Source organism: Myxocyprinus asiaticus, chromosome 41, assembly GCF_019703515.2.
Source record: "Myxocyprinus asiaticus isolate MX2 ecotype Aquarium Trade chromosome 41, UBuf_Myxa_2, whole genome shotgun sequence".
Classification (NCBI taxonomy): Eukaryota; Metazoa; Chordata; class Actinopteri; order Cypriniformes; family Catostomidae; genus Myxocyprinus; species Myxocyprinus asiaticus.
Window position 1 is genome coordinate 11,827,917 of NC_059384.1, and position 24,685 is coordinate 11,852,601.

Sequence of the window (24,685 nt, forward strand, 5' to 3'; positions counted from 1 at the left end):
CCACTACTCTTCTCCCTCTACACCAATGACTGCATCGCCAAAGACCCCTCTGTCAAGCTCCTGAAGTTTGCAGACGACACCACTGTCATCGGCCTCATCCGAGATGACGATGAGTCTGCATACAGAAGGGAGGTTGAACAGCTGGCTGTCTGGTGCAGTCAAAACAACCTTGAGCTGAACACGCTCAAAATGGTGTAGATGATAGTGGACTTTAGGAGGAACACCCCAACACTGACCCCCCTCACCAATCTAAACAGCACTGTGGCAGCAGTGGAGTCATTCAGGTTCTTGGGCACTACCATCTCACAGGACCTGAAATGGGAGACACACATTGACTCCATTGTGAAAAAGGCCCAGCAGAGGTTGTACTTCCTTCGCCAGCTGAGGAAGTTCAACCTGCCACAGGTGCTGCTGATACAGTTCTACTCAGCGGTCATTGAGTTTGTACTCTGCACTTCAATAACTGTCTGGTTTGGTTCAGCTATGAAATCAGACATCAGAAGACTACAAAGGACAATTCGGACTGCTGAGAGGATTATTGGTTGCCTCCTGCACCCCCCCCCCTTCAAGAACTATACACTTCCAGAGTGAGGAAAAAGGCTGGAAAAATCACTCTGGACCCCACTCACCCTGCCCATTACCTTTTTGAACTATTGCCTTCTGGCCGACGCTTCAGAGCTCTGAGCACCAGAACCGTCAGGCACAGGAACAGTTTTTTTTTTTTTTTCCCTCAGGGTATCCATCTCATGAACAGTTAAATTGCCCAATTGAGCAATAACTATGTGCAATACACAGTTTAGTCTTTTTTTTATATTTATCCAACACATCCAACCTCTTCTGCCATTTCATTTTAGGAGGTAAGTTTATTTATTTTATTAATTCATTATATTAAGTGTAAGGTTTAATTTTTTAGTTTAATAAAAAAATATATATATTTCAAGTTATGTAGTCTAATAAAACTAAACTATTAAACAGGTTTTGTTTTTACTGTCATATGCCTAAATATTTTTGTTTTACAAAAAAATAAATCAATGAGTGCATTTACATACGTGTTCTTACAGCGATTATGCTTAATATACCGACAACGTGTGTGTTCATGTAAATGCAATAAATGGCTTTGTTTTATTGATGCAAGGTCAAAAACCACTTAAGAATAAACCGGTCTGGGGGCCTGGGTAGCTTAGCAAGTAAAGATGCTGACTACCACTCCTGGAGTCGCAAGTTCAAATCCAGGGCGTGCTGAGTGACTCCAGTCAGGCTTTCTAAGCAACCAATTGGCCCAGTTGCTAGGGTGGGTAGTGTCACGTTGGGGTAACATCCTCGTGGTCGCTATAATGTGGTTCTTGCTCTCAGTGGGGCACGTGGTGAGTTGTGCGTGGATGCCGTGGAGAATAGCGTGAGCCTCCACACGTGCTATGTCTCCGCGGTTACACCAGATTGAGGTGAGTCACTACACCACCACAAGGACTTGGAGCACATTGGGAATTGGGCATGCCAGATTGGGGAGAAAAAAAAGGAAAAAAGAATAGACCAGTCTACACGGGTACATTTTTGCCCATTACCCCGATTTTGCATTGTATGTAAACACCTTTACCGGCGTTCTTACCGGCTTAAGGGGTGGTCACACTAGGCATTGAGCACGCAAAATGATTTTGTACAACGCAACGGACCAGGATATGATGTCACGCAGGAGGACTTCTGGTGTAAGTAAATAATAGATCACAAAAAGCAAATAATATATAAAAATGTTAAAATATATTGTCTACTCACTTTCCTGCAACAATAAATCTCGCAGATTTGAAATAAGTATCATTTGAATTGAGCCAAGAGGTCTCCTATTGGTCACGCGTCTTGTATGAATTCACAGTTCAGAGTTCACCAAGCTTGAACTTTGGGACGCAGCGTAGTGCGAAATTTCTTTGCATGAGGTTGCGTTTCCGCTCTGCTGCAATCGGATGCGTTTGAATGGGTGTGAATGGAGCACAAAGTGTAGTGTGACCGCCACTTTATCCAACGTATGTAACTTACCCTTCATGGTTTGACATAAAGCAGAGAATAACTAAATTATTTCAAATCTCATGTAAATGTGGGTTTCTTGTTTTGTCTGATTTTTAAAATAAGCTTATTTTTGGGAGTTATCAGCATATTGCTGTGCATGTAAACAGGTTCACCGTCTCCTCAGAGCAGTAAAATTAATAAATCAACTCTTTTATTTCTAAGTCAAGTAAACACACTATTCTCATTGTTCCTGAAAATAATTAAGCTCATAAAATTGCAGTGAGCATAATCACTTTTTAATGCATGCATTACTCTGAGCTTGCATTATAATTGGGGGGAAAAATGTGTAAAACTTACTTTTACAGTATAAGAGGTTTAACTGTTTGCAATGGCTTTGTATGAATATATTTTGAATCCTTGTATTAACATAAATCCTATTATTATTCTTATCATGGTTTTAATAAACCTCCAAATTGTCCTGAGTGGACATTGTAAGCAGTGATCGAGTTGAAAGTGCAGCCTGGAGTTGTGTTATGTCTGGAAATGTTGTGACCTTTTGGGAGCTCTTTCACAGTTAATTGGCTCTGAATCACTGTGTCCATTATGTTACGCAGGCAAAACAGTCTATCAGTACCAGGGTGGTAGAAGTCTTTTCCCCCTTGCCCTCTCCATAGTACTCTATTCTTCCAAATCTTTTGGCAGCCCAAATGCATGATTATATGTAAAGGTCAAAATATCATACGTTTGCTAGTAGAACGTTGTTAACTCTTTGAACTTATTTAAAATGGTCCTTTGGTGTGAAAAATACATTTTTAAAAGTTCTGATATTCTATTCAGTCTCTCAATTAATATGAGGTTATAAGAGCTACATAATTATGAAAGAATTACCAAATGCTGTTTAAAATAGTTTCAGGTGGAGTATAGCACACTGCAGGACATGTCAACTTCCCAAATGTATTTCATGTCAACTACCCGTGTCCTGAATCTGTCTGCTTTATCATGTTCACAGGCAGTGAACCAGGCAGGGGCAGGCCCCTACAGTGAGCTGGTGACATGTCGAACCCCTGCAGCGGCCCCTGATGTTGTGTCCAGCTTTCTCCTGCTAGACCACCCTCCAAACCCAGAAGACCGTGAGTCCTTCTCCCCCTCCACCTGTCTGGCCCTCAGCTGGGATGAGCCATGCTGTAACGGAGCAGAGATCACCTCCTACAGCATCTGTATGGGAGAGAGCACCATCACCATTGGAAACATAACCTGTTATATAATCAGGGACCTGCTGCCGGACAGCGAGTACAGGTGAGTGAGGTGTTATTAAAAGGGATAGTTCACCCTAAAATGAAAATTCTGTCATCATTTACTCACCCTCATGTTGCAAACCGTATGGCTTTCTTTCTTCCGTGGAGCACATTGAATTTTTAAAGAATGTCCTGTCCACTCTTTTCCATATAATTAAAGTAAATGAGGACTCGGGCTGTCAAGCTACAAGATTAACTCGTCATTTTTCATTTTTGGGTGAACAATTTCTTTAGCACACAGTGAGGCGAGCGAGTACATCTCCCTCGTTGTACCACATCCCTGGTACTATGGTGGAGGTCAATGTTTGTGCATTAGCGATGACCGGGGACCTTATTTTCTCATTATTTTGGTTCCTGTAATATGCGGAGGAGCACTGGTTCTTGAGTGAGTGTGTCAGGGTTATTAGCTCTGCAAATGGAATCCACTTATGTTCGGCTCAGGCTGCATTCAGCAAAATTGAGCATTCTGGGTAGATGCAGTAGCTGGTCTGTATTGGTAAGATGTATAAAGAAATAAGCTTATTGTTAAGTTATATTTGCTTTTTGGGTTGCTCTGAAGAGCTGTTTCTTTAGACTTAAAGGAATAGTTCACCCAAAAATGAAAATTCTCTCCATTTACTCACCCTCATGCCATTCCATATATGTATGACTTTCTTCTGCTGAACAAAAATGAAGATTTTTAGAAGAATATTTCAGCTCTGTAGGTCTTCACAATGCAAGTGAATGGGTACCAAAATATTTAAGCTCCAAAAAGCACAAAGGCAGTATAAAAGTAATCCATTCGACTCCAGTGGTTAAATCCTTGTCTTCAGAAGTGATATTGAGTTTCATTTAACAAGGTTCGGGAGGAGCAAGTCATTTAATCCGACCAATCACACTGCCAGAGTAAGAATACATAAACAGCTGCTTACCTCTACATGGCATCGAGTCTTCTGGCATCCCTCCACCTCCCCTTCTCCTCCTATCTATCCATCAATAACTAATCTAAGTCCGGGGGGGTATTCGAGCTCTGGTCGAGCCTCAAGCCCCTTTCGCCCATGACAGCAAGCCACACGTGTTTACACTGTCCTCAATGCAGGATTACATTTTCTTGCGAACTATTGAAATGATAATTGTGGGTTAGAAGCAGATCAATATTTAAGTCCTTTTATACTATTAATCTCCACTTTCACCTTTTTTTGTTTGTTTTTGGCAATTTGCATTCTTTGTGCATATCGTCACTTACTGGGCAGGGAGGAGAATTTATAGAAAAAAATACCTTAAATATTGATATGTTTCTCACTGACACTTATCACTTCTGGAGATATGGATTTAACCTCTGGAGTCTTATTGATTACTTTGAAGCTCCAAAAAGCACAAAGACAGCATAAAAGTTTTGGTTTCCATTCACTTGCATTGTATGAACCTACGGAGTTGAGAGCTTCTTCTAAAAATCTTTGTTTGTGTTCAGCAGAAGAATGAAAGTCATTCCCATCTGGAATGGCATGAGGGTGAGCAAAAATGTGAGAATTTTAATTTTTGGCTGAACTATCCCTTTAATGAGACACCACAAAATATTTGTACACTTAAGCACACTTTTTACAATTTCTTTTAAACAACTGGTGTCATGGTAATTTTAATGGGTGTATAAAGTCAGTTCCTCAAGTTCACACAGGTGTCCTAGCAGAGTATCCACAGGTGTCGTTCATCACATTAACTATGGACTTATGTTTGACAGCCAGAAAGTGTCCAAATAGTTTTTTCTTAATTTTGAACAGTATAGGTTTATAATTTGAAAACTCATTTTTTTGTGTGTGTTTAGCTAGTGTCGCTGTGCTATCTTTAACATAAATGCCACTTTGTTTGATATTTTGTTGCATACCGCAAAGACCTTCATACATTTTTAAATTGTGACTTAAGTGTCCAAAAACCTTTTGGGGCCACTGGATGTTCGAAAAAACGTCCACTTTCCCCTTCCACATCAATCTTACAAAAAATACAGCAGTAATACCATAGTACTAAAGGGTTGTCATAGTCATACACCATGGTGTTTATATGGTACTCAAAGAGTACCGTTGTATTACCATGGTACTTGTCCAAAAACATAATACCATTGTACTTTTTGTAAGTTTAATCCTTTTTGGCAATGAAAATAGGGAAATATATAAAAAAGAAGTAGGAGCTTATTAGTACATTTGCATATTGAAATAGACTCTCACCTAGTCTGTGGGCTAATGGGCTACAGGAAAGAGACGAGACAGGGCTATTATTTAAATGTTACATGAGGTGTAAAGGCTTTAATCTGGGATGAATGACAACAGAAAATGGAATCACAGAAGAAAGAGAGTGACCTGGACAATGGAACACATTCCTAATTAACATGCCAAGTGCAAATGTACCCATTATTTTCATAAACGCTTAATGTCTAATGGAACAATTTAGAAGTAAAAATCTCATTATCCTTTCTGAAAGGTTTCAGCTCATCCTAATATCTCCACTGAATGAAATATACTTTGTTTCTTATACAGTGGCTCCAAAAAGTAATTGTACACTTATGCCACACTTAAGTGTCATTTCAGTAGATACCAAAATATTAAACCAAGTGCCATTTATTTTAAATGAAGACAACACAAGTGCACTTTAAGGAAACACTGTATGTTTAATGATTATTTATACTATCATGTTCCTCCATAGTGTTCACATGGGTTACTTAGGTCATCCAATATTTCCAGAAGAATTAGTGCAACAGAACATGAGTTCTGAACTTTTAATCGAATTCAGACAACAAGCTTCAGTTTTGTAAAAAAGCTTTAATAGAAATTCCATTGGAAACGTAAATAGTGCATGGTCGAATATTTTCCTTTTTTACTCTAGTTTTTTGTTGTGTTTTTTTTTACAGGAATACTTCACCCAAAAATGAGAAGTCTGTCATTTACTTACCCTCATGTTGTTCCAAACTTTTTATCTTTTTTGAATCACAATAGGAGAAATTTTGAAAAATGTTAATGCATTCTTTTCCACATAATGAAACCATATGCTAACCAGGGGCTGTCAAGCTCCAAAAATGGCCAAAAGCACCATAAAAGGGGTCAGTATGTAGGGATGGGAATCAAAAGGACTTTAATTTTACCTGTTCTGATTCCTCTTAACGATTCTGGAAACTCATGTGTATCTTTAACTGCACTAACATATGAAAGACCAGTTCTAAAAAAGAACCGGTTCTCAGTTACCAACCCTATCCATATGAATTGTGCGCTATATTTTAAGCCTTCTTAAGCCATACGATAGCTTTTATGTCAGGAAGAAATTAAGTTAATTGAAAATCTTCCCCTCTGCCATAGCTCTCAAATGTCATTCACAAAATCCAGATTTGTTGCATTAAGTTATGAGACACACAAGCACCATTTTCGTTTGGGTCATTGATGTCAGACTTGGAGCAACACGTCTTGGTTTCAATATGTGCATGAGCAAATGAGATTTATTCAATGGAAAAAAAACGTGTTTTAACTATTCTTTTAGGACATTTTTGGATTATTGTTTTTGGAATATATCAAAGATATTGTAATAACGTCTCCTGTCCCTTCAAAGTACTTTCAGTAAAACATAGAAATTATTTTCTGCCCCATGTACACTGGTAATAATTGGATTCTTGGATATCAGATACAACTTCGTAGACTTTCTGATTCAAATGCAAGTGCACCCCTTCAGTTGGAGAACATAATTTTTCCCCTGTGACTGTTGAAAGGTCATAATACAGCCAGAAGGCTGAAGATACCTGCAGGTTTAACTAGGATTGAACGATAGAACAAATAAGGCAGAGAGAAGTGAAGAAATGAAGGCTGCAGTCGGTGTAGCTGCAGGAACTGCTGTCTCTTACTTGGTTGATGAATCTGCTTCAGAATCAATCACCATAGTCATATGGTGTTTATAGATGGAGCTAATGCTTAAACAGTAAAGATACAAGACTGCAATAATCACCAGTCATTGAAACATAAAAAAAAAAGAAAATCAGAAATTAATGGAACATATTGACATGTTATGTAACCTTAAAACTAAAGAGGAAACTCTTTTTCTTAGCCTGCAGATTCGAGCAGAAAATGAAATGGGTCCTGGGCCCTTCAGCCAGACCCTAACAGTGAGTACCAGGCCCATGCCTCCGTCTCCACCCCGACTGGAGTGTGTCGCGGTGGGACCCCAGAGTCTGAAGTTACGATGGGGCTTCAGCAGCAGGAGTGCAATTACAGATGACACTGCCTACATCCTGCAGATGGAGGACAGGAATCAGAGGTGAGCACTAACTGGGCCATAACCATAATAGACATTGAAGGAAACATGTCATTCTAGTGGATGATAAATATAGGTTTTTCAATAAACCGATTATTTGTGCGAGTGTTATATCATCCGAGTGGGGGGGGGCACACTGGGGGACAGGCTTCTGTCTGGGGTCCCCCCCTCTAGAACCGCCTGGACTTGAGTCATGTTCTTAGAAGTTGGGTTTAACTTAACATGCCATCTCAAAAACATGGCTCTACATGCTGTAAAACAGCAAGACATGATGCATCTTCAAATGAGGTCCATCTGGCGCATATGTACATTTACCAACAAAATGGTGCAGACAGAACATTCATTCTGCATTCTTTTCCTTTGCACATGTCAAGCTGATTTTGAGCAAAATAACACGTTCTGTGTGTGTATGCCTTTACCAGAAACTAATTGCAGTTTTTTTACACAGCAAGGAAAAATCTTTTCATTGAACCAACTAATCATGGGCTCTTATAGTTCATTGTGTATGTAGAACATTTATGTATAAATGTTTTTAGACCTGCACAGTTGTACTTTGTGGATTTAACAGCCACAGCTGATGAGCGTTTGATGTACAAAATGACTTGCTTATAATATATAACAGCATTTGAGAGTCAAGCCACCCATCCATTTAGCAATCCATTCATAATGAAGAACTACAGCCTTGTTCAAAACATCAAAAGCCTGTTGATTGTCTGAAACTGTTAATGTTCTTCCCTTGTAAACAATAATTGTTTTTGTTTTTTACTTTTTAAAATGTTTTTTTTTTATTTTATTTTTATTTTTTTTTACGTAAAACATCTGTGTGCATGCGTGCGTGTATGCACTTCCGTGCTTTAATTTATCCCTCATGCACTCGTAAGGCAGGTTCTTCCCTTTAATGTAAGCAGATCATCTAAAAAGCACATTTTGTGTTCGTAGGTCCATTAAGGTGGAGTTGGCTAATGAGAAGACTCAATCTCAAAGTGCTGAGGGGAATTAGGGTTACCAAGACCACCTGCCTTAATGCTTTCTCAGAGTCACTTGGCACTAACCCACTGATGGCTGGTTTAGAAGCAAATGAAGGCCGGTTCTGAGATTTCAGTACCACTTCTGAAAAATATAAGCCAAATAAGCAGTAAAGTCTGGACACATGAATAAAGACTAATCAAGGACTTCATACGTTTTATTAAAGCGATGTACCAGTTACAATGTTCCAGCGTATGTTGCTCCAGCTGTCATACTTTTTTGGGGTTTCTTTTTTTTTTAGTCTTTTGCACTCAAAACACTGTCACCATGTTTTTTTGAATGTATTAGAAAAGTGCTGAGGATAAACAGCCATACTGTAGCACAGCTGGCTGTAAGGAATTACTGCATCTGGATATATGCCTGGTTTTAACGGATTGATGAATTTCTGCTGCCATGATTAATAGGAAATGTACAAAAACTGAAAAAAATTCTGTTTGCAGTTTTACCTGATAGCACAACGTTAATTGAAACCAGGATATAGCGCTGACGTATTTGAATAAGGCACATTCTATAATGAGCTTCATTTACATAGAAAGGAGAAACTTTGCACTGAAAAAAATTATAATTACTTGGTTTATCTGGTGTAGCACTAAACCAGCGCATGTAGTGCCTGGTCAAGTTAAAGGAATAGTTCACCCAAAAAAGAACATTCTCTCATCATTTACTCACCCTCATGCCATTCCAGATGTGTACGGCTTTCTTTCTTCTGCTGAACAAAGATTTTTAGAAGTATATCTCAGATCTGTATGTCCATACAATGCAAGTGAATGGTGACCAGACATTTCGAGCTCCAAAAAAATCACATAAAGGCAGCATAAAATAATCCATACGACTCCAGGGGTTAAATCCATATCTTCAGAAGCAGTATAATAGGTGTGGGTGTGAACCAGATCAATATTTAATTCTTTTTTTTTTTTTTTTTTACTATAAATCTCCACCTTCACTTCCACATTCTGAAAGTGAAAGTGGAGATTTATAGTAAAAAGGATTTAAATATTTATCAGTTTTTCACCCAAAATGACTGCATCTTTTCAGAAGACATATATTATCACTGGAGTTGTATGATTACGTTTATGCTGCCTTTATGGGATTTTTGGAGCTTGAAAGGTCTGGTGACCATTCACTTGCATTGTATGGACCTACAGAGCTGAGATTGCCTTCTAAAAATCTTTGTTTGTGTTCAGCAGAAGAAAGAAAATCATACATCTAGGATGGCATGACATTGAGTAAATGATGAAGGAATTTTTACTATCCCTTTAAGGCTGAAATATACTGTATGCAAGTATGTGAATACAGATGCTTCTAGCTATGCAAGCTTGATTTTGTGCATTGAGTTCCAAAATGTGTTGGATTGCAATTCATAACACAATGCAAGTACATGTTGCATTCTCAACATTACCACAAGAGGTGCTATAGTAGACATTAGTGTAAACTGTCCACTTATACAGTGAGTTTTTTTTTCTTTCAAGCCAACTTCTATCATAGTAGAGCAACAGTTTGAAAAGACGATTGCTGAGCAAGTTAGGCAAAGTCAATATATTTATTGCAGCTTACCTGAATAATACTCTATTACGTCTAATCTGCGTACACATACTTGTCGTAGGTAGTGAACAAGACTACTTTTTGCACTGAAGTGGTTTACGTTAAAGTGTTTTCCCTCCATTGTTTTGCAACGGCAAGAAATTTAATGTTGTTTCAAAAGCATTTTATTTTACGGCAGTAATTTTATTTGTGCACTGATGGTTTTAGAAAAAGCCCTCAAACAAGTGTTTCTTGTTTTTGTTAGGTTTGTAGCAGTTTACCGAGGTCCGAGCCACACATTTAAGCTGCAGAGACTGAGTGAATCAAGCCGCTACAGTTTCCGGATCCAGGCGGTGAGCGAGGCAGGCGAGGGACCATTTTCTGCGACGTACACCTTCAGCACCACCAAATCTCTGCCACCAACACTGAAATGTACTGTTTAGTTTACTTCCAGTGGAAGTATGGAAGAAAATCAATAATCATTAACCAGAAATTTCAATTATTTGTGTCAAATTGTGGTTTTGGTTTATCTCTCAGCTCCGAGAGTTGTTCCATTGGAGGGAAATGCCTGTGAGGTCACATGGGAGAGCATTCCACCAATGAAAGGAGACAGAATCAGTTATGTGCTACAAGTGCTGGGAGGCAGAGAATCTGAGTATAAACAGGTAAGATGCAAGCCTATACAGTAAGTTTTATCCAAACTCCTCAATGAACCATCTCCATTCTTTATGGAGTTGATAAATTGTAGATTATAACAAAGTAGTTTTAGCTTGTCACTCGTTCTGTAAAAACAATAATAAAACACCTATACAGGAATGCACTTACAATGGAAGTGTATGAAGGCAACCATACCACTGGGTTTAAAAGCAGAAATGTGTAGCTTGTATTTTAAAGCACTCTTTGAATTTTTCAGCAAAACTGTCTTATTTTATCTGTGAAGTTGTCTAAATTGTCCCTTTGAGTTGGGACTACTTTTCTTGGTGGATGAACTTCTGGATATGTGTCATGAACAAATTCCAGTGGGTGGAGTTGTGGTCTATGTAAAAAAAAAAAAAAGTGCTTTATTGTTATGGCACATCCCTTTCTGATATTCTTGTGTGGATGTTATGCAGAAGGTACCAGGTGTACATGGTGATGACATTGAAAGATTGAAATTTGAGTTATTTTCTGTGGTTATTGACCACATGCCACAGATGACAATTTAACCCAAATTATTCCATCCATCCTCTATAGCTGCTTGTCCTATGCAGGGTCACAGGAAGTGCTGGAGCCTATCCCAGCTGTCTCTGGCCAAAGGCAGGGAAACACCCTGGACAGGTGGACAGTCCATCATGGGGCTAACCCAAAATATTGCACTTTGGAAATGCTTGAGACCTTGGTTTGGCTAATGAAAATATTTGAAATGAGGGAGAATGGTTGGTAAAAACCTCATAAGCTGTTTTTACTTTAGTTTTCCTATTTCATGGAAGAAAGATTATCTTTTCCCACATCAGATTTACATGCGGTCACAGTCACAGTAGAGTAGCTGTTGATGAATTCAATTCATTCTGAACAGGAAATGGAAAAAGGGTCAGGCTATTTGCATCATTTTTCCTCATTTCATTTATCTGCCTAACTCATCACAATCAAAATGTGAATGAAATTGAGTGCTTTCTTGGGCTAGACGAGTCCCACAGGATTCATTAAAATGTGCTTTGGGGTTGGAAAGGGACAGTGAGAACAGGAACATGTGATTATGATTATTAAGATCCATCCAGGTGTGCTGTTCCTTATTGTTTTGAAATTGTTTCTGGTACGCCACTTTCATGGTGCGATAAACCAAATGGAAGTTCACAGTGTTTTAAAAAATGATTGGATTTATTTATTTAAAAGAGGAAACACTCCTCTACCTTAACCATCATTTAATATGTTATTAAAATAATGTCACAATGCAAAAAAATAAATAACATTTTTAAAAAAAATAAATCTTTAAAAAAAAAAGATGTTAGGCAGATTGCCTCAGTCACCATTCACTTTCACTGTATAGGAAAAAGATGCAATGAAAGTGAATGGTGACCGAGGCTTACGTTCTGCTTAACATATGCTTATGCTTCGTGGAAGAAAGAAAGTCATATGGGTTTGGAACAACATAAGGGTGAGGAAATTTTACTAATAGCCTTCTGGAGTTATAAATGAAAGATTTTTTTCAAACTAACCCTTTATGAAGGAGTAGAAATCCCAGGGCAATAAGTTAGCATTTTAGCAAGCCTTAATTAACCGTTCACTGAGCAGCTGTTTGTTTTCCCCCTGTGCTATATTAATTGATTGCTACTCAAGCACAAATTAAAAAAAAAAAAAAATAAACTATGTTCAAGATTGTCAATATTTTCCTTGCCTTTATTTGAGATAAATAAAACTAATTTTCCATTCATAATCGGTCTTTGTCATGGCAATAATATCAAGAGCCCACAGAATTTATGAGGTCGTTGAGAGGCCTAAAACCTCCTTTGTTGCTATGGAGATTTAAGCTGTAGTCCTTCTGAGAGCTGCATGTGACAGGTGGAAAGAGTGTATCGCCTGCATGTTTTTTGTCTTCAACAATATTTACTAGGTGTAAAAGCCCATTTCAACCATATTATTCCATCTCTATTTGCTCTATTGTTATTTTTCTGTGCATGTTCCCCTGTCTGTCTGTCTTTAATTCTTACTTTCTTTACTGTTTTCCTTTTTTCTGTCGTGCGTTCTTTTTTTCTGCCTTTCATGAATTCTTTGTCTTTTTTCATGAGTTCTTTCTTTCGTGTGTTTTTTCTGTCATGCATTTCTTCCCCATTTGTTTATTTTGTTTTTTTCATGCATTTTTCTGTCTCTGTCTTTGTTTAAAAAATATTTTAGTGCGTTATTTCTGTCTCTTTCGTACGTTTTTTTCTTTGTGTACTTTTGTACTTTTTTGTGTTTTCTTTCATGCATTTTCTTTTGTGCATTGTTTCAGTCTGTCTTTTGTTTTACTTTTGTGCTTTCTTTTTGTTTTTATTTTTCATGCTTGCTTTTCTCGTGCAGTCTTTCAGTTTTTTGTACGTTTTTTTTATTATTTTTTTTACGTTTTCTCTTTGTGCATTCTTCTGCTGTGCGTGATTTCATTCGTTCTCTTGTGGTTTTTTTTTCTTGCGTTTTCTTTTGTGCATTTCAGTCTGTGTCCTTTTTGGGGGTTTTTTTGTGCGTTCTTTCTGGTTTGTTTTTATTTGTCTTTCGTGATTTGTTTTTATTCATGCATTTATTTGTCTGTCTTTCGTTTGTTCTTTGTTTTTTCGTGCGTTCTATCTGTCTCTCTTGTTTTTCATTTTTTTCTTTTGTGCATTCTTCTGTGTTCTTTCGTACATTCTTTTGTTCCTCCTTTCATGCATTGTTTGTCTGTCTTTTGTTTTGTTTTTTGTTCTTTTTTACGATCGTGTTTTCTTTTGAGCATTGTTTCGCTCATGTCTTGTGTTTCTCTTTCTTTTGTTTTTTCGTTCTTAGTGCGTATTTATTTTCTGTCATGCATTCTTCTGTCTTTAATGCATTCTTTGTCTTTCGTGTTTTCTTTCGTTTTTGCGTTTTCTTTCTTTCCTTTCAGCTCCGTGTTCAGTTTTACTCTTTTCTCTCATGAAACGGTGTCAGTTAATTTACCTTGTGCTTAGAGTGCAAATTAACTGCTGGTTTATGTAATTTTTTATGCTACAGTGAAAAGGCTTTGTGTATTCAAATATACATAAAACATTTATGTCACAATGTAATGTACCATTGTTTACAGCAAATGTGATGCACCTTGCTCTTATATTTTATTGATCATGTCGGTCATGCTCTCACTCAAGATGAAAGGATTACAGCGATTTGTTGAGATTCCTTTTTAGCACACCAGAGTCCTTTTATTAGCCGCTCTGTGTGTCTGTTTGTATCTATCTATCTAAAAGTGATGGTATCAGAAGGTATTACTATAGTAGGGCTGCAACTAATGATTATTGATAATCGATTATTTCTTCAATTAATTGGATAAAGAAATGTTATTTCTTGTATTTTATATTAAAAAAAATGTAAATGTCTACTGGTGAAATCAGACATTACATTTGGCATTATCAGGACGATCAAATATCAGGACCCTTAACATTATTATACATTATATGCAGCATTATATACAGTTTAATAATCGATTTTATCGATTAGTTGTTGCAGCCCTATACTATAGTACTTTGATATATTCCATGGTACTAAAGAATTAGTATTTTCAAGTACACTGATACTTAACATACATGTCCAAATAACATGGTAAAATCATGTGTTCTTAGCCCTTTTCCATTTCTTAGAATGCACACAGGTACAGTGATTGAGAAGAAAATGACCTGATCCAGTGTATTACTTTTTTCTGTCCCTCAGGTGTATAAAGGAGAAGACACGTCCTTCCAGCTCTTTGGCCTTCAGTGGAACACAGACTACCGAATGCGTGTGTTTGCATGCAGACGCTGCGCAGACACCCTCCAGGAGCTGTGCGGGTCCTTCAGCCCCTCTGCCCACTTCACCCCGCGCCGGTCTGACACCACACTGGCTGTGGAGCCAGACGTCACCAGGGTGCCCATGGGCAACACCCTCTCAGATGAACAGTTTGCCAGCCTCATAGTTTTCGGGGTGGCCTCTCTCTCTGTCTTAATGGCTTTCCTGTTGCAGCTTCTCATTTAGAGGCCTGGAACATCAATCCTTCAACTTTTGAACAGTGGCTTGCAGTTCATGCAATTTGTTTTGCTTTACAGTGATTATTGGTCACTGGTCAAATTACTATTTACATCTGAATACTGAGAACAATCACCTGAACAGGTTTCACATATATATATTTTTTTTAGTATTTTTTTTTTTTTTAGTTTTCTACAAGATGAGTTACAGCTTTAACAAACTGATTGGGGTCTGTGCCTTTTTTCATAGTATTTTTAGTATATGTAGATGTTTAACACTAAAATAATATGTGGCCTTTTGGATCTCATATTATGCAATAATGGTGTCTCAGATGGAGATCTGAGGAGTGATGTTTTTACGGTCAGTTTTGAAGTCCACTGTTCTTTACACGATTGAGTGTCTAGACAGCTGAACAGAATCAGTACTTTCCTTCATTTTTCTTTGTCCCTGAAAAGTCCCTTCTTAAAAGCTAATGAAAACCTTTAGAAAAGTCATTTTCTTCTGTCTCCCAGCCACTTGTCTTTTGAGTCTTCTGTGCAAAAGAAAAAGACAAAAAACACCAGCAACTGTCAGTCCAAAGAGAGTCAAATGAAAGTCTTTGCAATTAGAAACGTACAATGTTGTGAAGTCTGGAATGTTTGTATCTCAGGGACTTGGGAGGGCCAGATTACTGTTCAAGTGTTGGTGTGAACCTGTGCCTTTAAATCTACATTTCCAAATATTTGTGTTGAATAATTTCAGATCTGCTGCTCAAAGTATTTTTCTTAACTCTTTCTCCTGATCACATTATCCAGTACATGATCATGTTTACTAGCTCAATCAGCCCTTAACCAAAGTTAACGAGCAAATATGATTTAACTTTTTTTTTTTTTTTTTTGATTTATTTATATTATATTCTTGTTCTTTTATAATGCAAATCACAGTGCAATCTTCATTTATTTATTACAAGAATCAAGAACTGTCATATTCAATATTTTTCTTCATGTAGCATGTCTTTTATGGGGGGAATATGACAATTTTTTTTTATTATTTTTTTCAAATATAAAACAGCATTTTTAGCATCATTTAACATTTTTAGCATCATATTTCAAATATATTATCTATTGTTTGTATTCTGTTTGTAGTTGTGTTTGTTTCACTGGTATAGTCAGAACTTTTTGTAACATGATGTACAACCTTGTGATTTCCCACTTGCACAATTGACTCGTTTAAGCCTCTTCTTCATTTTATAAGAATTTCTCTTTTCTTCAATCAAGATCTTCAGCTAGTCCTCATCTAATATGCATTGTTGGACTTATTAGACAAACATTCCATTGTAATTCTGATTGAAAGAAGTTGAATTGACTTGACACTAGAAAACTTGAAGTGGAAACACTTGAAGACTTTTTTTTTTTTTTTTTTTTTTTTTTAATTTTTTTTTTAACTTCTTAAGACCATTTAACCTTAACTCGACCCAGAGTCCATGTTTTTTGTGAAAAGATACATTTTTAACTTTGAATATGTGTTTTTTTTTTTTTTTTTTTTTTTTTGGTTGTTGTATCTTAGGATATAAGTGGCCTAGACATAGTTTTCCATGCTTTCATATCGTTTCATGAAAATCATTCCATATTACAATTTTTTAAATATAACTGTCACATTTATTGATGTAAATTATAATCGTAGACATTATATTTAAAAAATTACTACCATATAATTTTGAATGTATAGATATTGAAAATACTACCCTTTGTATTTAAGATGATTATGTATCTGTAGCATATATGTAATATATTTATACACAATAAATTTTTTTTAAGTTTCTGAAATAATTTGAGCAAGCAACCTCATTTTTGCCTCATTTTAAGATTTAATATTGTAACTGAGACAGAATTTTTTCAGTGGATTTTGATTGTCTCTTGTGTTGGGGAGTATGTGGTTGTCCTTTTTAATGTAGAAGTAAGGACGAATCACACATCATGTTACATAAGCTGTTCATGTAACAATTTTTGTTTTTCTTTGTCTTTGTATAATTAAGAAGGAAATCCATGTATAGTACAAAAATGGCACGGACACAAAATATTAAATGTATTCCATACTATTTTCATTAACAAAAACACAATTTGTTTAAGTGGAGGTCAAACCTCTTCAATTCTGCTGACATGCCGTTGGTCCTCCTCCAAAATGGAGTACTATGTCATGAAAAAAGTTTACATTTAAAATGTTCAAGTCTCCAAATACATAAGTCAGATATAAGGTATCATTTGAAAGCTTAGTATCTGAGCTTTTCAGAGATAACCATCACTTCTGCAGTTATGTTACATAAAATAACAAAATAAGGCCTGAAAACATTCGCATTGAAATCAGCACCACATAGAGGTCATGTGGTAGAAATAATATGAATATAAAAGTCTTTTAAGTCAAATAGCACTTAAATAGACAAATCTTATATCAAATGAAAGCTCTTATTCTCAGAAATTCGACTGTACAGTACCCACCCCCCCCCCATACCACTGTTAAATATTTTCAAAAGAATCACAAAGTGAAATATGATTTCTGTTAGACATCAAATACAAATGTCTCATTATGTAGCGATCACTGCTGCTGTAAGCCCCAAATAGCTAAAAACTTTATATTTGCTTTTACCTTAGACAGTTTTCTAAAAAAACAATTGCCATTTTTATATGTCTGTGATCTTGCTTGTGTTAATAATCCAGTGTTATATCTTAGATGTCCAGAACAAAATATGCAGTCCAGCAGGAAAAGCATGCTAAACAAATCTTCATAAATATATATTATCTATGATGATAAAATGTTATACATCAATGCAATGGAGAGGATCTCAGCTTTGTAATGACACCTAGATTGAGCTTCTAATCCACTCAGAGGTCGATGGTGGTGGTGCGTGAACTGAAAATAAGACTGAATGTCTATGGACGAGCACATCTGTAAGGGCTAAAATGGGTTAGAGCACCACCTACATTTCAAATTCTAATCTTTTTTCTAGTACTTGCCACCATCTAGTGGAATAAAATAAGACTTGGAGGATGATAGCATAAACAGAAGCAGAATTACATGCCTACAAAGTTAGGACAACAAAAAAAGATGTTTTAATTTTTTTTTATTTATTTTTTTTTATTCTATTCATCATAAGATTGTAATGTTTTTACGATTAATTGGAGACTTTTTTTTTTTTTCTCCCAATTTGGAATAACCAATTCCCACTACTTAGTAGGTCCTCGTGGTGGTGCAGTTACTCACCTCAATCCAGGTGGCAGAGGACAAGTCTCAGTTGCCTCCGCTTCTGAGACCATCAATCCGTGCATCTTATCACGTGGCTCGTTGTGCATGACACCATGGAGACTCCGCATGTGGAGGCTCATGCTACTCTCCGCGATCCATGCACAACTTACCTCGCGCCCCATTGAGAGGAGAACCACTAATCACGACCACAAGGAGGTTACCCCATGTGACTCTACCCTCCCTAGCAACTGGGCCAATTTGTTTGCTTAGGAGACCTGGCTGGAGTCACTCAGTACACCCTGGATACGAACTCGCGACTCCAGGGGTGATAGTCAGCGTCAATACTCACTGAACTACCCAGGCCCCCCAATTGGAGTCTTTCTTAATTTGGGGGGGTTTCTGAAAAAATGAGACCAATTTTTGGCAATTAGTCCACAGTATGTGTAAAAGGTGAGCTTTTAAATTTGAGTGTGAAAAATTGCAGCCCAAAAATGCCCCAGACTTGAGGCACCAACGATTATCAGTGTTTTGCAATAAACTCAAGAAAACAAACAATAATTGTACATTTTAATTAAAATGTCATCGATATCATGCGATACATGCTGAATTCAAACACAAGGCATATTCAAACAGCACTGTAGCAGCAGTTTTTTTTTCTTCACAATTCTGTAATAAGTGCACTTTTTCATGGATGCTACATATTTATCGAACATAATCTAAAAGCTTAGGGAGGGCTTTAATGCCATGTGATTTTTTTTTTTTTTTTTTTTTCATTCAGCACCATTGTATTTTCTCCCACATAGGGTACAATGTTGTGCCTACATCTACAGTGCTCTGTCATCCAGTACTTCACACAGTTTAAGGCATTTTGGGGTAGTGTGCATATGTATATTTTGCATGAATACGAGGGTAAAGGTAATCATAACACTGCTGGTTGTGTTAGCTGATGATGGTTGTGTTAGCTGATGATGGTAATAAATGTGCATAAACATTCATAGAAAAGATGCTTGTATTTGGTTTATTTTAAACATTGCCTTGTCACTGTGCATGTGGCACCTCAAGGTAAAATAAATAAATAAATAAAAGCAAAATAAAAATGTGAAAGATAAATTAATTCTTAATTGCAATACCACAAACCTCTCATTGCCATGCATTAGTTGTGATTATTTTTGATTAACATAATTATGAGTAATTAGGGCTGATGGTTGCCATTTTTACTGCTATTTACAGGCTGAGCTGGAAAAATGTAATGGCTTATATAATATCAGATGACTCAAGTAAATGGCTGAAAGCAAGACGATGAATTTCGTAGTTCATTTGTTCACAAAATGTTGACTGCAATGTGTCAGTCATTCTGATTCCCATGAACGTTTTTCAGTGTATTTAAGTTAGTTGCAGAGGTGCCAAAAATGTAAATGTTATGATTTCCCGTGTCACGTGCTCAAGCTGTATTCATTCCACACTGAAAAACTCTCCGCATTCACGATGTTCTGCACTGATCGTCCGGGAGCGCGCCTCAATCCGAACAGTCTGCACGCCGCGCTCCTGTACTTTTTGGACATAATATTGTAGAGAATAGGGTTGATCGCGGCGCTGAGGTAAAAGAGCACAAATGAGACCAGGTTGCAATACTCGCTGATTTGAGAGATGAAAGGAGAATTGGCCTCAGATGATTTGGAGAAGAGATAACGACCCACATGGAATGGCAGCCAGCAGAGAACAAACGCAAGAACAACTACCGCTGATAAAAGAGAAAAAGAGAGAGTTTATTTAAGACTTTTAGAATGTTTACACTATTCAAGTCAACTCTTATTTTATTCTATTCTAATGTATTCTATTCTCTTCTATAAGTCCAATATTAGAATACATTTTCATTGCATTATTCTTATTATATAAATACATTTTAATAATAAATTGCTTTGGCAATAGTGAGTGTAAAACAATCATGCCAATAAAGTAGCTATGAATACATAGGTGTAGGTGTGTGTGTGGTGTGGGGGGGGGGGGTATTTATGTTGTATGTTGATTCTACTTTTCTATTCTGTTCTATACTGTAAATTGCATTATTACCATTACTTTTACATTTTGGGGGTATACTTTTCTTATTTGTATCAATGCTTTGGAATATTGAGTGTAAAACAATCATGGCAATAAAGTAATAACTTTGAGAAAGCTAATTCACATTTAGGGTCTATTCTATATTGTTAATTGTATTATTATTATTACTATTATTATTATTATTGTTATTATTATTATTATTATGGTTACACCTTATTTTACAGTGTTCACGTTACAGTGGATTTACATGGTAGTTACTGAGTAATATACGTGAACTACATGTAATTACTCTGTAATTATTTTGTAGAGCTGCTTGTACTTACATATTGTTAATACTTAATTAGTAATTAGTAATAGTTATTGTTGCTTTGGCAATATTGAGATTAAAAACAATCATGCCAATGAAGTAACTTTGAACTGATTTATTCTATTCTATGTTGTAAATTGTGTTATTATCACTATTATCATTATTATTATTATTATTATGGTTCAACTTTATTTTACAGTGTTCACATTACTGTGAATTTACTTACTGAGTAATACTACTGAACTACATTTATTATTGAAAGTAAAACCAATCATGCCAATGAAGCTTCTTTGAACTGATAGAGTTTATTCTTGTTGAATGCATATGCTATTCTATTGTAAATTGTAATATATTTATTACCATTACTGGCAACTTTTTGTTATTTGTATTCATGCTTATCTGTATAATTGTAAAGCATGGCTAATTGCTTTATTATACAAGTGGGATTTGATTTACAGGTTGTATTTTCTTAGCTTATTTAAAAACGTTCAAAACCACAAAAAAGTCCAAACTCTTTTCATGCAACCTGCTCTAAAACTCTTCTATTATGTTATGATGAAACCAATATTATAATAGCCTACGCTTTTTTTCAGGACTTTATTGAGCTTACCTAGCATTTTGACTGTCTGCTTATTGTTCTTGTCCCGACTAGAAACGGGTCCAACTGGATTCTCCTTTCTTCTCCACAATCTCCTGCCTATGAGGCTGTATAACACAGTCAAACAGAGGACCGGGAGGAAGAAAAACACACTGGACACCCAAACCATCATGGTCAAGAGTCCGGACCGGATGGCATATTCGGTCGCTTTACACTCATTGGTCTCCCAGGAATTGGTGCCGTTCTCGTGCTCGACTCCAACTAGAATGAATATGGGTCCAGCACTAAAGAGAGCCACAGTCCAGAGGAGTACAACCACCCCCTTCACCCGACCCCGCGTGACGATGACTTTTGCCCTGAAGGGAAAACAAATGGCGAAGTATCTTTCCACGCTCAGGGCGGTGATGTTGAGGATGGTGGAGTACGTGCAGCTTTCACTCACAAACTGAAAGAGTTTGCACAGTTCATCGCCGAAGTTCCACGGTCGGTACCGCCAAACCCGGTACAGGTCTAGGGGCATGCACAGGAAAATGAGCAGGTCTGAAAGTGCCATGCTGCAGAGGTACAGGTTGGTGGTGGTTCGCATGTCTTTGTATTTGGTGACCACCAGGATGGTCAACAGGTTTCCAGTTGTTCCAACGAGGAAAAGCAAAGAGCACGTCACTGTGATGCCAGTCAGTATAGGCACTGGGAACAGATGGATCGGGTACTCAAAGTCCACGCTAGTGGCATTACTGTCCATAATGTCCTCATCATCGCATAAACTGATGCAGCTGGTCACGTTCGTCCAATTAGTCATTATGAAGATTTTAGAGCATTTGCATGGGTTTCAGAGGTGCATCGTGACTTCCACCCAGTTGTTTCGTTCTATGCGCATCTTACAAGGTGTCAAATGCACAATATAAGAAGTGCACGCGAGTAACCTGTCAAAGATGCGCTCTGAGCTGCGCGCGGGGTTCGATGATACACAGTCCACGCCACACATGCGCACAACAAATTATTTTGCCTCGACTAATTATTTTACTCTAATAAGCATGTTTTTGCAAACTCTCTGTCCCTTTGCAATGCATGTTGTACGCTTGAAACTTTTATACCCAACGTTATTCCAAACACATACGATTAGTTTCATGCAGAGACTAAATAAAAGCTATATTGTTAGGCACTGTTTATTATTTGTTCGTTTTATGCCACCTGGTGGTATGACGAGACCATCCTGTTCATATAGCCGAGATGTTAAACCACCCTTTCATCATGGCATTACGCTTGCAGATCGGAATAAACAGGGAGTGTGGAAGGCGAGATGAAGTTGGTGCTGTCCATGGTGCTGTAGTGGTTGATGTTTGTTTGGCCACGTTTTATTATAAAACATGGGATTTTCCCTCTCTGTTGTATTCCACGTCAAATTTCGTTGGCACAGCTTAAAGAATTTATTTCTGATTTGTGAGTTATAAAATGCACAAACGTTTTTAAAAAATATTGACATTTTTGACAAATAACTCTGAGTATCCACTTATGTTCTTGTTCATTTCTGTTGTATATATTATAAGTTAAATTGTGACATGTTTGTTTTTCAGTCAGTGAGGTGTGTGAAAACAGGGTGTTGGACGCAATTAGATTTTTCCAATTGTCACCACACGATGGCAGCATTGTCCCTCATAAGGCAGTAGTGCTTTTTTAAATCTCAAAGTACTATTTTTGGAATAGTGGTTTTCCATTTATTTTTCCGAGGGGAAAGTTACAAGTGCTCCTGTAATTAAAAAATATCAAGATTTGTACGTTATCACCTGTTCAAAACATTGGTCCTGCAAATACCAAATAATAAGAAATGGGGCAATTATTTAGCATTTTTGAGGGAATCTCGAGGAGGGGCGGTGGAGGGAGTAATTTAGAGTTTATTTTTTATTTTTATTTTTTTTATTTTTTTATTATACTTGATTATTGTATGTTATTTTATGTTGTTGTTTTAGTTTTTCTGTGTGTGTGTGTGTCTATATTCTATTGACCACAGCGGTGTTCGTGGGGGGGTCAGTGTGGGTTGAGAGTTTGGTAGGGGGAGGGGATATAGTGGGGGTTTAATGTTTAAAGTGTTTGATTCAATATATATATGTTGTTGTATTTTTTGTGTTAATTTATGAATCAATAAAAATGTTAATAACAAAAAAATAAATAAATAAAATAAAATAATTCATGTTTACACTCATTTTAGGGTTTTAAGGTTTGTCGACTTTACATAGTCATAGCAACAAAATTTTAAAATTAGCCATAACTTTACACAGAAAAGGTTTGTAAGTGATTGTATCACACTAAAATCACGTTAACATGCATGTTGTTTATGTCTTTTGTCTATACTTTTGAAATAGGTAGCATTTTAACATTTACGGATTGGCCCCATTCATTTCCATTGTAAGTGTCTCACTGTAACCCAGATTTTAGCTTTTTTTTTTTTTTTAAGAAAAGGAGGGGCAAGTCAAAAACATTTTTATGTCACAAATGCTGTCGATTCAGCTTAACTTGTATTGAACCTGGAATATTCCTTTAAGCTCAGTATGCAATATATTATATTTTGTTTTCTGAGTTTTACTCAGCTTTTAATTGCTTATTAAAGATGGATTGTTTTTCTGTAGTCTTATTGACATGTTATCAGACTACAAGCAGTGATGCACATGGGATTCGCTAAAACAAAATTCTTCCTTTATATGTGATATCAGCTGTGTTGCAGTGACACTATAGTAATGTTAATTTTCTCATTCATTCAGGGGCCATAATTGTAATTACTATCATGACTAGAAGAGAGACCTGTGTGGTGCAAGATACAGTTGAAGTCAGAAGTTTACATACACTGAGGTTGAAGTCATTAAAACTAATTTTTTAACCACTCCACAGATTTCATACTCATGTAAGTTGTTTAGGACATCTACTTTGTGCATGACACAAGTAATTTATCCAACAATTGTTTACAGACAGATTGTTTCACTTTTAATTGACTATATCACAATTGCAGTGGGTCAGAAGTGTACATACACTAAGTTTAAGTGTCTTTAAGCAGCTTGGAAAATTCCAGAAAATGATGTCAAGCCTTTAGGCAATAAGCCAGTTAGCTTCTGATAGGCTAATTGGAGCTATTTGGAGGTGTACCTGTGGATTTATTTTAAGGCCTACCTTCAAACTCAGTGCCTCTTTGCTTGACATCATGGGAAATCCAAAGAAATCAGTAAAGACCTCAGAAAAAAAAATTGTGGAGCTCCACAAGTCTGACCTCCGCAGCCATCATACCGCTCAGGAAGGAGACACATTCTGTCTCCTAGAGATGAACGTAGTTTGGTGCGAAAAGTGCAAATCAATCCCAGAACAACAGCAACGGATCTTATGAAGAGGCTGGAGAAAACAGGTAGACAAGTATCTATATCCACAGTAAAACAAGTCCTATATCAACATAACCTGAAAGGCTGCTCAGCAAGGAAGAATGCACTGCTCCAATACTGCCATAAAAAAACCAGACTACAGTTTACAAGTGCACATGGGGACAATGATCTTTTTGGAGAAATGTCCTCTGGTCTGATGAAACAAAAATTTAACTGTTTGGCCATAATGACCATCGTTATGTTTGGAGGAAAAAGGGTGAGGCTTGCAAGCCAAAGAACACCATCCCAACCGTGAATCATGGGGGTGGCAGCATCATGTTGTGGGGGTGCTTTGCTGCAGAAGGGATTGGTGCACTTCACA

At 36.9% G+C, this 24,685-nt stretch overlaps 2 protein-coding genes across 3 annotated transcripts in view; one reads left to right on the forward strand and one right to left on the reverse strand.

The window, feature by feature from the left end:
* LOC127431607 (fibronectin type III domain-containing protein 3B-like) overlaps positions 1–16,576 on the forward strand; it is an 89,829-nt gene extending 73,253 nt beyond the window's left edge. For both annotated transcript variants that reach the window (XM_051682102.1, XM_051682103.1), the window contains exons 22-26: positions 3,008–3,294; positions 7,350–7,559; positions 10,369–10,535; positions 10,641–10,768; positions 14,490–16,576. In XM_051682102.1, the coding sequence (XP_051538062.1) occupies positions 3,008–3,294; positions 7,350–7,559; positions 10,369–10,535; positions 10,641–10,768; positions 14,490–14,789 (1,092 nt within the window). In that variant the 3' untranslated portion in view covers positions 14,790–16,576. The remainder of the gene's footprint in view (positions 1–3,007; positions 3,295–7,349; positions 7,560–10,368; positions 10,536–10,640; positions 10,769–14,489) is intronic.
* A 2,856-nt stretch (positions 16,577–19,432) lies between these two features.
* Positions 19,433–21,761, reverse strand: LOC127431627 (growth hormone secretagogue receptor type 1-like). The gene is made up of 2 exons (XM_051682153.1): positions 20,975–21,761; positions 19,433–19,740 (listed from the first exon to the last, which is right to left on the reverse strand). Exons 1-2 carry the CDS (start codon positions 21,759–21,761, stop codon positions 19,433–19,435), a joined length of 1,095 nt encoding a protein of 364 aa, XP_051538113.1.
* Between the last annotated feature and the right edge of the window lie 2,924 nt (positions 21,762–24,685).